General features: G+C 44.5%; 2 protein-coding genes across 4 annotated transcripts in view; one reads left to right on the forward strand and one right to left on the reverse strand.

Moving 5' to 3' along the window:
• Positions 1-1,810: 1,810 nt before the first annotated feature.
• Positions 1,811-6,376, reverse strand: RPL19 (ribosomal protein L19). Its single transcript, XM_053359881.1, has 6 exons — positions 6,267-6,376; positions 4,175-4,281; positions 3,424-3,546; positions 3,111-3,231; positions 2,670-2,780; positions 1,811-1,992 (listed from the first exon to the last, which is right to left on the reverse strand). Exons 1-6 carry the CDS (start codon positions 6,269-6,271, stop codon positions 1,869-1,871), a joined length of 591 nt encoding a protein of 196 aa, XP_053215856.1. The 5' UTR covers positions 6,272-6,376; the 3' UTR covers positions 1,811-1,868.
• Positions 6,377-12,730: 6,354 nt separating this feature from the next.
• The window catches only part of CACNB1 (calcium voltage-gated channel auxiliary subunit beta 1), a 45,551-nt gene continuing 43,085 nt past the window's right edge, over positions 12,731-15,196 (forward strand). Inside the window, exon 1 of one of the 3 annotated variants that reach the window (XM_053359875.1) lies at positions 12,731-14,232. In XM_053359875.1, coding sequence (XP_053215850.1) covers positions 14,146-14,232 — 87 coding nt within the window. In that variant the 5' untranslated portion in view covers positions 12,731-14,145. The remainder of the gene's footprint in view (positions 14,233-15,196) is intronic. The other 2 variants (XM_053359877.1, XM_053359880.1) reach the window with 2 other exon arrangements.

Below are 15,196 nucleotides of genomic sequence, written 5' to 3' on the forward strand. Positions count from 1 at the left end.
AAATTGAAACTGGAAATAAAGCATGGCGTTAACCCAAGCCCTTCTCTTCCCACTGAAACAAGCGGTAACAGAAACAGATCTTAAACACATGGTGCTTCAAGAACACTGTATGATAGCTTAAAGACTAATTAATAAGCTTCCTTTCCAAACATAAATGTGCAGCTGTTTCATATTACCACTTGTATTGCTTTTATTGTTTATGGTGTTTTTTAACTGTTTTGTCCACCAGCTGGACATTTCTGAATTTGAAAGCTGTTTTAAAAAACAAACAACCAAACAAGTAGCCTCCTGCATCACGGGCTAAGCTTGCCTGTCCGTTGCTCTGTAACACATTTCGGTTAAGTTTATAAGTGTTGTGAACCCTGGGGTATCTGAGCAGCCTAGCAGACATTTCTTAATGAGACTGATGACATACTCTTTCCTATGAAAGACAGCTTGCCTGCTATTATTGCTCTTTCCCTCCAATATACAGCTGCAGGGGATTGAATTCAGCTTCACATAATTCATATAAGGCAACAAGTCTAACAATCTCACAAACTTGAGTATTTATTGTAGAATATGTGGAGTATGCATAGCAGGGGCTCCTTGAAAAGAGAAGCCAGAGAGCAAAGGGTTCTCTGAAGTAGAAAGCTGAAAAAGGATTAGTATACTTCATTATTTTAGCTTCTCTGAATCTCAAATGCTGAAAGCATCAGTTCAAAGTAAAAACTGCCCTTTATTGGAGCCCTGGTGGTCCAATTCAATACAATGCCTGCAATTTCTAAATGTGTAATTACCTACAGGGCTATAAAATATCCCCATGTCAGCTTCTGCAAGTCAGGCAGCCAGAAACGTAAAATCAATGCTGCATGTTGCAGAAGTGATCTATTATATCAACTAACAGTAACGTCACCACCACAAAGCACATGTGGTGTGGATCAATAATTTTTTTAAAAATAAAGGAAGATCAGATATCAGTTTTTTAATATTTGAATGTTGTACCAAGTTTATCCTTAAAACTGAATCTTTGGCTTCCTACCCGAGAGAGGCTGTTATGCCCAATACAGATCCATCCTTGCTTTCTTTTAAGTTTTTAGTACTTGCACCTTCAAATCAGGTAAGCTTGCTTGAGGCCCTATTCAGGCATTCAATTCTTGCTGTGTGGAACACTCAGGAACAGGCTTGGTTCTCTCCACCATCCTGGTCACTTCACTGGTACAGAGTCCTAGCACTCTGCAGGTGTTGCTGGTAAGGCATGAAACAGGGAGCCTGCTCAATATGTCCAAGTTCCCTACACAATTTAGAGCACTGATCATGCAGGGTTCTAAATCATATAGGGAGCTCACACACCTACAGCAGCCTCCCTATAGATACCTTACCTAACCCATGGAGGGTGGTGGAAGTGGGGGAGAAAGGCCAGCACATATGACTTCTCAGATGACCAGAACTGGGTTGAATGTCCACATAGGACTTTAGTGTCCCAACAAGTGTATAGGAAATCATCTGAAACTATAACTACTCTCCCCTAAAGCAGATATAAATTATGTAGCGCATAAGGCACACGAGCTGCATCACTAGAGTAAAGCCTCTAGTTTGAAACCAACAAGGTTTAATTGTTAGCAAATGATGAGCATGCGCACTTGTTCGGGAAACATGAAACAGAAAATTAGAAACCAACTTACAGAAATATTTCAACCAACCCACCTTGAGTAATTGTACAAGCTTTGTGGACAAAGATTTAGGCCAAGCTGCCATGTTACCCCCCCCCCCATGGGCATTTATTCTAAGATCACCCTCCCACTTATCTAGGAAAAGCTACTAGACACAGATGTGTTGTTAAGAGATTTATTAGATACCCTTTGAGCACTATGTACACAGAAAGGCAGAAATTATTTCTTAGTTTCTTCCTCCTTGGACAGGGTCTTGATGATCTCTTCCTTCTTGGCTTGCAGGCGTTCTTCACGGCGCTTACGGGCCTCCTTGGTCTTGGACCTACGGGCTTCAGCCTGGTCACTGAAAAGCAAAGGAAGGCCCGTGAAAAGCACAGCAACAACAGATTCACTTCATTGCTGTCGCCAAATTCACCGAGTATGTATATGAATCCAGATTTCAGATTTGTCTGCAGTCTGACAGCTGGAACATTTGAAGAGAACTTTTGTCCCCTCCCTAACAACTATTGTTGCCTATTTCATTGTTTTTAATATAGAGTGCAAGCTACCTTGATAACTTTGTGGTAGTTTAAATTTATTTTTGGAGCATTTTTATCCTGTCTACTAACCAAACATTTCCCCATAGAGAGTACTTTGTCACTGCTGCCAACTTACACTAAAAAGCCAATTAGTGAATTAACTTGGAGGGAACAATGAAACATCACTTCCCAACTCAGTGATGGAGCCAGACAAACAATCAAGATGAAGGAACTCCTTCAACGGAAGCCTCATGGCAAGTAACAGAAGAGTAAAGAGAGCAAACTCTAATACCTCAGATGACTCACCACTGTAAGTTGATTACTTGTGGAGTTTGTGCTATACCTCTCATTCTTCAGCCCGCAACACCTTTTTATTGCTACCTTAAGAATTTTAGTACTGCTATGCCAAGAACAGGACTTTATTCAGGGAGGAGAGCAAAGGAGGGAAATGACTTTACTCAAAGGAAGCAAGTGTCCAGTAGCAAAATGAGAAAACACTTACGCCAGAAGCTTCTTGCGAGCCTTGTCTGCCTTCAGCTTGTGGATGTGCTCCATCAGGATCCGCTTGTTTTTGAACACGTTACCTTTCACCTTCAAGTACAAGCTGTGGTACCTGGAAAAGATGTCAGAAACAGCAAGGGCTGAGTATGCCACTCCATAGCTCTGAATAAATATTAACGCCTTAACAGAAAGCAACGTCCCCTAGACATACTGTAAGTGGCTTTGCCTTGTCATCAAGTATGTGGGCTCCATAATCCTTAAATCCAATTTAAATGAACTCTGAAACCTAGCACACTATTCAGTAAGCCTTCCATAAACTAGCATGATTTGGCTCTCACCATTGGAATAGACGCATATAAAAAGTTAGCCACATTACAGGCAGAAAATGCCAGAGATGCTTCAGGTGACAAAACTGACAAATGTATTTGTTTGCCAGACTTACATATGGCGATCAATCTTCTTGGATTCCCTGTATCTGCGAAGCAGACGTCTCAAAATCCTCATTCTTCTCATCCAAGTAACCTTCTCAGGCATACGTGCATTGGCTGTACCTTTTCTCTTACCTGGAAAGCAAAGGAAAATGTTAGGCAGAATGATTCAGTGATCTGTGCTAAGAGTACAAAAATGTTTGCATTTCTGCAAAAGCCTCCTAAGTGTAGAATTAAAGATATCTGATGCCTTGTTTCATTAGATCTGCCTAAACTAAACTGCCTCTAAATTGGAGATTCTCAAAATTGATGGAAACCAGCTCTTACCAATGCCCATGTGCCTGCCCTTGCGGCGAGCCAAAGTGTTTTTCCGGCACCGTGCTCGTGAGTGGACGGTAACTGGCTTGCGGATTATCAGGCCATCTTTGATCAGTTTCCTGATCTGTTGACCTAGAAGACAAGGGAAAACAATAATCAGAATGAATAACTAGTATCACCAAGGGGAACCTGCAAATCTATTTCACATAAGTAAGCAAAACTACATTTATGCCAATGTCTATGTCTCAGTTTCCAAGTTAAAATCCACCTGATTAACAGACATTGTCTATTTTCTGGTCCGTTGAGTTAACTAAAGACAGGTAAGCTAAGGAAAGTCTATGTAACAGAGTAAGAAAGTGCTACTAAGCTAGTGGCTTGCACTATGAACAGATGTTTGCTATGGTTTTAAACATAACCGATTACAGTGGTACCTTGGTTCTTGAATGAAATCAATTCCAGAAGTCCGTTCGGCTTCCGAAACGTTCGAAAACTGAGGCAAAACTTCCCATTGGTTGCAAGAGCTTCTTGCACTCAGCAGAAGCTGTGTCGCACATTCAGATTACGAAAAATGTTCAAAAATGGAAGTATTTACTTCTGGTTTTTCAGCAATTGAGAACCAAAACGTACAAGAACGGAGGCGTTTGGGAAGCGATGGTTCCACCGTATCAGCAAAAACTAGCATCTACTGCAAGAAGTACCAACGATGTAAGCAAGCTGTACATACTCATATGCCTCTGTGACATGGGAAATGTTCACTTACGAGAGTTGGCATTTGCAATTTCATTGGTCTCGTTGGGATCCAACCAGACTTTCTTCTTGCCACAGCGCAGGACGCTGGAGGCCAGCCTCTTCTGAAGCCTTAGCATACTGAGGACAAACATACAAGGTTAGAGATTTCACAGAGCAGCAAAGAAATTATCCTGACTTGTGGAGATAATTAGATGGGAGTGTTATTCCAAGGTAGCTCATCTGAATAACTAAAATAAGCAAACTATACAGGACTCTGAGCAATGAACCTAGACACTGGGGACCTAATCTAGGCTCCCAGCAAATTATCCCCCCCAAAGACCCCACTAATTTTGGTAGTGGTGGCACAAATTGGGGGGGGAAACAGGAAATACTGGGGTGGACAACAAGTTAAGTCTATCTGTCCATTCCAGTACCCTGCTGAGTATATAACTACCCTCCTTTCAGTCAGATCAATCATTCAATGTGTGCCACCCCTGCCACTCTAATCAGTGCCATGATTAGAAACAGTGAAGATCAAATGGACGGCTATATTTGAGATTTTGATTTATTTGACATTTTATTTGTATTCCTGCAAATAGAGAATTTAATCTGATTTTAACCAAATTACTCTGAGGAAAAATAGGTTCGCTGCAGGAGGACTCCTTCCTATAACTCCAGTGCACGCTTTATTAACATAACACAGTACTGCTAAAGTACACTACATCAAAATCCAATAGTATTATTTATTAAGACGTTTTTGAATCAGGAGTGGGTTATTGTGATGGTAAAGCAACAGCCACCAACCATCTGCAAGCCCTGGTACACCTTTATAACATTTGTAATAACTTTTTTTGCTGTGGTGATTTGTCATGTCAGAGATCCAGATGTGTATGTAAGAGAGAGAGTTTGGATATTCTAACTCTTGCATAGCCAGCCTTCAGCTGACCACTCTCCTCTCATGGAACACTATCTGCACTATGGGGAAGGGGGTGAGATTATCTTCCAGAAAGGCTGAAAAAATTATGGAAACAATGCATGCAAAGCAGAAGCATTGAGAGCCAGTGTGCTATAGTGGTTAGTGGCATGACTTGGACCTAGGAACTGAGGGTTCAATTCTTCATTATACATCTTTGGGTGCCAGGGAAAAGCATTCCTTTTCAACCAGGCTTTTGGCTGATTAACAGTGTATGTCAATTTAAATGTGTTTGTGGGGAGGGGTATGGGTTTGCTTTTATTTTGTTCACTTTTATTATGTATTTTGTATTTTTATCTTGTATTTTTATGCTGCGAACTGCCCTGGGATCTTCAGATAAAGGGAGGCAGATTTAATAAGCATATAAATAAATTCCCTATTTGGTTGTGAAGCTCACTGGGTGACCCTGTGAGCCAGTCACTGCCTGCCAGTCTAACCCATCCCACAAGGCTGATTGTGGGGATTAAACGAGGGGAGCCACGAACACCACTTTCGAATTCCTCGGAGGAAAGAAAATGGGATATAATTGCAACAAATAAATATCCCCCCTCCTTTTGTTGCGATGCTCCCGACTAAACATTAAGAAAGGACTTTCTGGCAGGAGGAGCTGTTCCGACAGTGGGGTCTCCCTCGGACGATGTGACGGCCTCTCTCCTCACTAGAGGTTTCTCATCGGAATTTTTATAGGGGCCATCGGCCAAGGTTGCGATCCCTGCATTGGAAAGGGCTGGACTAGATGACCCTTGGGGAGGTGGAGCTCCCTTCCAGCTCTACAACTCTATGATCCTCAATGGCTTCCCTCCGTTTTCGGCCCCACAGTGCCTCTTAATGCCCACCACCCACTTCGAACCATCCAGAGAAGGGAGGACCCCGACCCGCCAATTCGGTTCTTCCGGCCCCTCGTGGCAGCCGCGGAGGCTCCTCCCCTTTCGAACCCCCAGCCGCCGCCGCCTCCCCCTTCACGCGCTACTAGGCCGCGTCTCCCAACCGTCCCTCCGTAACGGTGTCGCGCGCCCTCAACGAAACAGCCCCTCTCGATTGGCTTTTGTTCTCTCCCCTTCCTTCACTCGTCGAGCCTCGGCCTTCCCCCCTCAAACTCCCCACGGAGACTGAAGGCCCCCCCGCCGCCTACTACTCCGCAGCTCCTCACCTCATGGCGGCGGCGCCGACGGCACTAAAAAGAAAGAGAGGAAGGAAGCGCGCACTGGCCAGCCTACTAGCCGACGCGTCAGTGGGCTGTACCACTCACCCCTCTCTTCCCTTTTCACTCCGCCTTCATCGACTCGCCTTCGGTCCCCCACCAGGATTGAAAGTTCTTCACGTTAAACGACAAACTGGAGGAAAATGTGAGAGTTAAGGCGGCTGGGGTAAGCGGTTTAAACAGCAGGAACAACAAATTCTGTTTCCCCCCATGGAGCTGAGAGTGGTATGGCCTAAAGCTCAACTGCGCCTGCGCGGATGTCTAGGCGTATGCTCGCGTGGGGAGGCGCTTCCGGGAGGGTTCTGCGCCTGAGCCAAAAGAGAGCGAGAGAGAGAGTTTTGCGCATGCCCGGAAAAATTATGCCATAGTTTTGCCGTGAGGTGCTTGCAGAAAAGAAATGAGTGGAGACTTTCTCTTCATACTGGAGATATTAAACTTGATTATTTCTGAGGCTTCCTCTTTCTCCCTCTGGGCCTGAGAGCCGCCCATAAATGAAAAAAATGGAGAAATCCACATTTTATTTTAAGTGTGTTTGAAAACAGCGTCCCACCCGCATGCTAAAACAGGACAGTACCAATACGGTCCACTTACTCTCTATTTGCAGGATGGGCTGCTGTGGCACAGAGAGGGGCTTAGGATAGCTTTGCAATGTAGCCTATTAACAGTGCAAATTATTTGGTGTGGGGTAGGGCTGATTTAGATTTCCAGCTAAAACTCACTTATGCAAAACAGCCTTTAACTTGCAGCTAGTGATTCCTACAGACCCACTAAAAGCCTGAATTAGGAAAAGTTGAAAATCCTGTCCATTGCTGCAGCCTTTTGCTGGAGCCTGGCCAATCACACCTACGCGAAAACCCTGTTTCCCTGCAGAGACCCCTTACCTCCCTTTCGGGAGAGACGAAAAAAATGGCGCCCAACGTAAACCCGAAAGTTATTTCCCGTGTGCTGCTCTACATTTCTAAGTCTATGGCTAAATATTGCGCTGCGACTCTGATCGCACAAAACATGTCCGGACTTGTTTGAAAAGAGTGCGCCTGCGCGATGAGCGTAGCATGTTGCAATTTCTGATGTATTCGGTGAAATCATTGATATGTTTACTGGGGTTGTTTTCGTTGACTGACAGGGAGAAAGGGCGGCTGAAAGCAAATAAGGTTGTGGCTTGGGCGCATGTGATTGAAGCAGAACAGCAATATTAGATGTTCTCTGAAACACTCTCCCCCTTCCCTTTCTGACAACTGGTAATGTTTCCCTAGCGCTGAATTAATTCTTACACGGTGCTTTATCTTTTTATTTTGGTTGTTTTTATGGGGCATCTTAAAATACCAATTGTGGCATTTGAATGCTGAATAAATATATATAGTGATGTACTACTTGAGTAGGACTAGGGCAGCCTTCACCACGTATTTTGACTTTAATTCCCATAAAGTTATGCTGGCTGTGGCTGGGTCTGATGGGAGTTGAAGTCCCTAATAGCTCATTTGGCCTTGAAACTCACTGGTGACCTGGGGTCAATGACTTACTCTCACTCTCAGCCTACCTTACCTCCCAGCCCATCCTTGTGTGGGTAAAAGTGGGGAGGGGTAGACAACTATGTATGCTATCTTAAACTCCATGCAGGTGTATAAAAACAACAAGGACAATAAAAAGCCAATTACAGGGTCAGACTAGGACCTGGGAGACTAGGGTTCAAATCCCCACTCAGCCTTGAAGCTCACTAGATGACCCTGGGCCAGTCACTGCCTCTCAGCCGAACCTGCCTCACAAGGGGGGTTGTGGGGATTCAGTGAGAGGAGGGGGATAACCAGGTATGCCACTTTGATCTCCCTGGAAGAAAAGGGTAGGCTATAAATGAAATAAATAATTAAAGAAAGAAAGGAAAGAGGCTTACCAATACATTACCATTGGATGTAAATAGTAGTGTTACTGTCTACATAGGAAGCCAGCTTCTACTGGAATCAGAGCACTGGTACATTTTACGCATTATCGCCTACATTGACTGGAAGCAGCTTTCCAGGATTTTGGGCATTCCAGTTCCAGGGACTGAACCTGGGGTGCAAAGCAGTTGCTCTGCCACTGAACTATGGCCCTTCCCAAAATATGTTTACGCAGAAGTAACCCCATTTGAAGCGTTTCCTGGGAGATATGCCTAGAATTCCAGTGTTACTGAAAAATAAACTGATTGATAGCATATGATTGTTTAAAATAGTGTTATTATTTTTATTGTTGTTGTTAATATTATTACCTACTCTTCACCTGATTACAAGTTTTAAAAATTGAACATTAAATCTTCCTGCTCTGTATCCTATTTCCTATGTCTCTATCCTGTTGATCCTTAACTGTACAGTCATACCTCGGGTTACAGATGCAGAACGGGTTACTTCCGGGTTTCAGAGCTCATGCATGTGCAAAAGCGCCAAATTGCAACCCACGCATGCGCAGACGCAGCACTGCGGGTTGTGAACGTGCCTCCCGCACTGATCACGTTCGCAACCCGAGCGCCCACTGTACTGACCTCGAACATAAAGGAAGTAATAGCTGAAATACATTTTTCAAACACCTTTCACCTTGATGCTTAGTAAAGCCCTTGCCGAAGCATGTTTATAAAACAGGCAATTGGCCACGAGTTAAGTGTGTGCACGGACAATAAGTTTTATTTTTATTGTAATGTGTTTCAACAATTTTATGTGCTCTGAGCATCCAGGCTATGGCAAGGTTTAAGCTCAGATAGTTAAAAATAAACCCTAGAACTTTGGTAACTGGACTGAAGTTTATTTGTGTTATTGAATGGTGGAGTGAAATTAAATGTGACAGTCGTTGTCTACTGATTTTGTTATTATTCACTGGGGAATTTATGTCAACTTCAAGTTTGACTCTTCCTTTTTAAAAATATTTTTTATTAAGCAGTTTTTATAACCACACAAACATAACATAAAAACAGCAAATACATAAACAAACAAAAACAAAACAAAAAACAAGTACCATTTCATATCTTAATTTCATATACCTTTCTTCCCCGACTTCCTCATGCCTCCCTTTTCTGTATTCCAGATTCTAATCAATTATTCAGCAAATCTTCCCTTGTTTTACTTTAAATTTAAGTTAATCTTCCTTATTCTCCTTGTCTTAACCATTGCTAATAGTAACCATTTACTTTCCAGTCCAACATCATTCTAACTTTCATTAATTTTGTAATATTTCTTTAGATAGTCCTTGAACTTTTTCCATTCTTCTTCCGCTGCTTCTCTTCCCTGGTTTCGGATTCTGCTCGTCATTTCTGCCAAGCCCATATAGTCCATCACCTTCATCTGCCATTCTTCCAGTGTGGGTAGATCCTGTGTCTTCCAGTACTTTGCAATGAGTATTCTAGCTGCTGTTGTAGCATACATAAAGAAAGTTTGACTCTTCCAACCCACCTTGTGAAAGGAGAACTATGTGCCTTTTTATCCTTAAAACTAACATTTTCAGTGTTCATTTTAAAGTGAAGAGAGTGTGATGAAGCATGTGGGGAAGGGCCATAGCTCAGTGGTACAGCATCTGCTTTGCATGCAAAAGGTCTCAGGTTCAGACTCTGGTGTACCCCAGGTAGGAATGGGAAAGGCAGGCTCCTGTCTGAAACCCTTCAGAGCCACTGCTAGTCATTGCAGACAATGCTGAATTAGATGGACCAACCATGATCCTTGCTGGTCTTAGGAAGAGTTGTGCAATCGCTGTCATGTTGCATGAAGAATCAGAAACTTTTCTTTAAAAAAAAAAAATATTTATTAAGAGTTTAAAGATTACAGAAAGAAGAAAAAAAGAAAGATTAAACAAAACAAATCAATACATTACAATACATAAAAAACTAAAAAAACATCAAAACAAAAGCAAAAACAATTAAAAACACATCCAATATTTCCATATCTTTGTCTTTCATTTACTTGTTTCATCGACCTCCTCACACCTCCCTTTTTTGTATTCTAGTTATTAATTATTTCAGCAAATCCTTTCCATCTTTCTCTGTTTTCTGTCATATAATTATCTTAATTTATTTTAACCTTATCTTACCATTAATACCATAAAACTTATTTGTACTTAACTCCTTATAACATTTCTACTAAAGCCATGTAATTTCATTCCAACGTTTTTCTGACACTCATTAATTTTACAATATTTCTATAAATAAATTTTAAACTTTTTTCCAATCTTCTTCCACCGTTTCTTCACCCTGGTCTCGGATTCTGCCAGTCCTTTCTATCAATTCCATATGGTCCATCAACCTGGTGATCTTCTGTCCGAGGCTCTTAACTCTTTTCCATGTACCTTCTGCAGATCTTCTTCATATTTATACATACACTTTACTTTATCTTCTGCTGATCTTGTTCTTAATTTCCTTCCTTTGGCGCTGAGGGGTAGATCTCGGGGAAGCTCCAACCTAACAATGTCTTTATTCCTTTTTGACAGGTCAGCCCATTCTCCGTAGTTAAAACTAAAGTCCAAAAGATATTTCAGGACGTGTTTCATAATCCCTCCAAAACTGAAGGCCCCCACAACTCCAATCTCCTTCTGACCCAAATCCAGGTCCCAAAAGCCAGAACGTCCCTGCATAAGGGGATCTGTCCAACTTTCCTTCTCCAATCCAAGCGGGGCTCCAATCCTCAAAATCTGACTTTCTCTAAATTCAGTCATAGAAGGCAACAACTTATATTCATCAAATTGCCTCTGTAAGGCTGGGGCTCTCTCCACTTATAGAAGAATCAGAAACTTAAACCTCAGACACTTCCAGACTACCTATGCATTCAGATTTGTTCTCAGGGAGGTTAGATATTGCATCAACACAAGTATTGCCCACACTTTCCAGTACAATTTCCTGTCAAGTTCCTTATCGCGAACAACTTGATCTTTGTAGGGAACAGGTTTGTTGTGCAAGGCTTTCTCACTGTACAACCTGAATTCCCTGGTATGTGATTTAATCCAGGCTTCCTCAACCTCGGCCCTCCAGCTGTTTTGGGACTACAGTTCCCATCATCCATGACCACTGGTCCTGCTAGCTAGGGATCATGGGAGTTGTAGGCAAAAAACATCTGGAGGGCCAAGGTTGAGGAAGCCTGATTTAATCCCACCTGAAAATAGGGATAATCCAGAAGCACCTTTTGACTTTCTCTTGGCATGGTGGAAGATGACCTGCCTCAGGATGAGAATCAGATGCCTGAGTGTTCTCTTGAGCATTGGTGTCCTTCCTTGTCAGTTTTAAAAGTAGTAAACATCAGGTAGGGTTGGTTTAAATCAAATAACTATTGCCAGAACATTCATAAACTTCAGAAGCTTCCTTTTCATTTCTACTCTCACTAGTGGTCAGTTTTGAGATGGATTATCCTGCTATCTCCCTTAAGAATCCATGCTAGCATTTTGCAGTAATTGCAACACTACCAAACTACAAAAGCCATACAGTGGTACCTCGGGTTAAGTACTTAATTCGTTCTGGAGGTCCGTTCTTAACCTGAAACTGTTCTTAACTTGAAGCACCACTTTAGCTAATGGGGCCTCCTGCTGCTGCTGGGCCGCCGCAGCCCGATTTCTGTTCTCATCCTGAAGCAAAGTTCTTAACCCGAGGTAATATTTCTGGGTCAGCAGAGTCTGTAACCTGAAGTGTATGTAACCCGAAGCGTATGTAACCCAAGGTACCAGTGTATGTAGCCTATGTCCTTGCACAACCCGGAATATGCTTCCCATGTGGGTTAAGTGTATTTACAGACTGCAACTCTTTCAAACTCCCCAGTTTCCTTCACACACCTGTCTTCCAACCTGAAACTCCCTCAGCAGTTTCTTTTGCTTTTTTTATCCTGCCTGTTTTTCCATTGCAACCCTTTCTTTCTTACTTGGTCCCTTGAGAGAGCATGGCTGCTGGTGAAGGAACCAACTAGAGACATGAAACCTTGAGAGCAGCTGCAGCAAAACAGGCCACATCTCTTTCCTGCAGAAACCTGCTGCAGACGATTACAAAGTGAGAGCTGGCACAGGCACACACACACTTATATTGAATAGGGATGAGCTAACCTCCCAGGAGAGTGACTAGGAGATAAACCAGGAGATAAACATTTATTAGAGGAAGTTCAACATTAATTCATCCTCTTTCTGTGCCAGCAAGAGGGGCCATATCAAGGATTCAAAAGCCAAAAAGAGGTCATCAAACTACTCAATGAATTCTAAGGCTTCCTGCTTGACTGCCGGTCCTGGAACTAAAGACTTGCACAGCATCTTTGCAAAGCTTCCAGTCCGTAGAAGCTAAGGTTTTGCAAAGTTTTCTTAGCACAGAAATAAGCCAAGCTGTCTTGCAACATCTGCTTACAAAAATCTTTGTCCAGTACCTAAGGTGTAACTTATGCACTGGTAATGGCATGTTCAAAAGATCAGACGCAAAGCTGACAAATGTTTAAAGGCACCTGTTGCAGAATGCTGAAATGTTGGAAGATTTGAGATAGTCAAGAGAAAGTTCTCACACAGTGCATTGTTAAACTGTATGGACTTTTGCTCCTACAGGAGGCAGTGATTGCCACCAGTCTGGATGGCTTTAAAAGAGAATTTGACAAAGTTGAGGAGGATAAGGTTCTCAACAGCTACTACTGCCTAGGATGGCTATGTTCTGCCTCCACTGTCAGAGGCAGTATGCCTCTGAATACCATTTGCTGGAGATCACAAGCAAAGGAGATTGCTGCTGCGTTCAGGTCCTGTTTGTGTGATTCCTAAGCACTTCTGGGATAGAACAGTTAGAACAGAATGCTGAACTAGGTGGGCCATTGGCCTGATCCAGCAGGCTCTGAATGTTCACTTGCAGTGGCACAGAAAGATAATCCAATTTCATAGAGTGGAGACAGATTGCCAATTCCTGCCCACCCCCACAATAATTGAATTGAGAGAGGGACCCTAGCTTACCCATTCACCACTTGAGATTATGGGAGAAAAGTGCTAGGAAGAGACCACCACCTGGAGGACAAGTGGGATTCCCTAAGGGCAGAAGAAAGAAGGAACTGGTGGAAGGAAGAAACAGTGATGGTCACTGATGGAGGAACAACTGCTGGGGTGGGAGGAAGAAGAAACTCCTAGAGTACTGGAGGGTATGTCTTTTGGCTTTCCAAAATTTAAAGATTGTGATGTTGTGTTTCTCAGCAATATTGATGTGTACCGAGCCTGAGTAGTGTGGAAGAGAGAAAAGAGCTGGCAACTGGGAGGGAAAAAATGGTCGTGTGCATCCACCCCCTGACTATTAAACAGAAGAGTGCGTGTTTAGCGGGGAGGGGGGTGAATGCTAGGACTAGATAGAGAAAATAGCTGAATAGGCTGCATAGGTAGTCTGGAGCGGCGGCCGCAGCAACAGCAGCAGGTAGATCTCGATAGGATCTGGGTGCGCGGGGTGGGGGTGTGGCTGGCTGGCAGCCAGTGCCAAGCCGAGTCTCCATCTTCGCTCTCCCTCCCTCCCCGCCATCTGCTCGGCCGCACTTTGGCTCAGACCACACCCACCCGCTCCTTTCTTCCCCCGGGGGAGCGGGAGGCAGCAGCCAGCCAGCCAGCCCTCGCCAGTTGCCAGGAAGCCGTCCGTCGGCGATGCCCTCTGATTGGAACGCTGCGCTCATCCATCAGGGCGGCCGGCGGAGGGTGCCTGCTCGCTCCTCGCCGCGTCTCGGACCAGGAGGGGCCATGCCGAGGCTACGGGCTTAGCGGGTGGGGGTGGGTGGCGGCAGGAGGAGGAGGAGGAAGAGGCTGGCTTTCTTGGCAGGCGAAAGGCGCGCCCTGCCACCTCCGGCTTCCACCATGAGTCCGGCGTGAGCGCAGCCGAGGGCGCACGGATATCTCCATGGTGCAGGACGGCGGCATGTCACGCACACCTTACAGCTCCAGCCAAGACATCCAGATGGAGGTCTTGGACAACCCGGGCCTCCAGGTGAGTGGCGGCGCAGCCCCATCCGTTGCCTTCTCCTGCCAGCCCGCTGGGCGGAGGACTCCTGGCGTTAGGGCGTGGGGAACTTTGGACGGGTGGAGAGCTTTGCTCGGGGAGGAAATCGGAAGGAGGAGAGGGAAAGGAGACCAAATAGAGAACGCGAGAGACCTTTAATCGTAAGCGACAGCCAGGCATCCTTCCCAGACATGGGCTGATCCACCCTCGGTCCTGGCTTTCACCCGTTTCTCACCACCACAGCCCCGCGTGTTATTGAGGGGGATGGCGCCGTCGAGGCAGGGAGAGGGTAGCTTTTATGTTTTCCTAGATTCTGACTTTGATCCTGGACACACAGGCACCTGAGGGGGGGGGGGCGTTGAGCCAAAGGGAGAGAGATGTGAGTCATGGAGTTGGAGGGAGAAAATGGCATATTTGAGGGTTGCGATGGTTTTTTAGAAGCTTGCCTAGCTACATAGAGGCGCACCCGGAATGTACCTTGCACAGCCCTTCTCCTCCCGCTTGGGATCAGTTATAGCCGCTCCCTTGCCTCTTCCATTACGGGATCGGCTCCCAGACTCCAAGGGCACCCACTTGGTTGAAAAAATGCATTGCTTTTTGTGCTGTCCCTGCCGTGCCTTTCCATGCAAGCAGATGAGATTAAACCAATGCACGTCCATCCATCCAAACACGCAAACATTTTGCAGAAAGCCAGACCAAAGGATCTTCTGGCTGTGGCCTGTGCGGGGTCTAGAAGGGGCTGCATCAAATGAAGAAAGGGATTGCACCAGATATGTTAAGCACCATAGCCCTTGAGATCTGTTCCTGTTTCAGGTGAGGGACTAGTGGCTAAAGCAGCCTTCGCCGGCTTGGTACTCTCCAGATGTTTTGGACTACAACTTGGATGTGGTCCAAAACGTCTGAAGAACACCAGCTTAGCAAAGGCTGGGTTAAAACATGGGGAGATGAAGAC

This window comes from Podarcis raffonei, chromosome 13 (assembly GCF_027172205.1).
Source record: "Podarcis raffonei isolate rPodRaf1 chromosome 13, rPodRaf1.pri, whole genome shotgun sequence".
In the NCBI taxonomy this organism is placed as follows: Eukaryota; Metazoa; Chordata; class Lepidosauria; order Squamata; family Lacertidae; genus Podarcis; species Podarcis raffonei.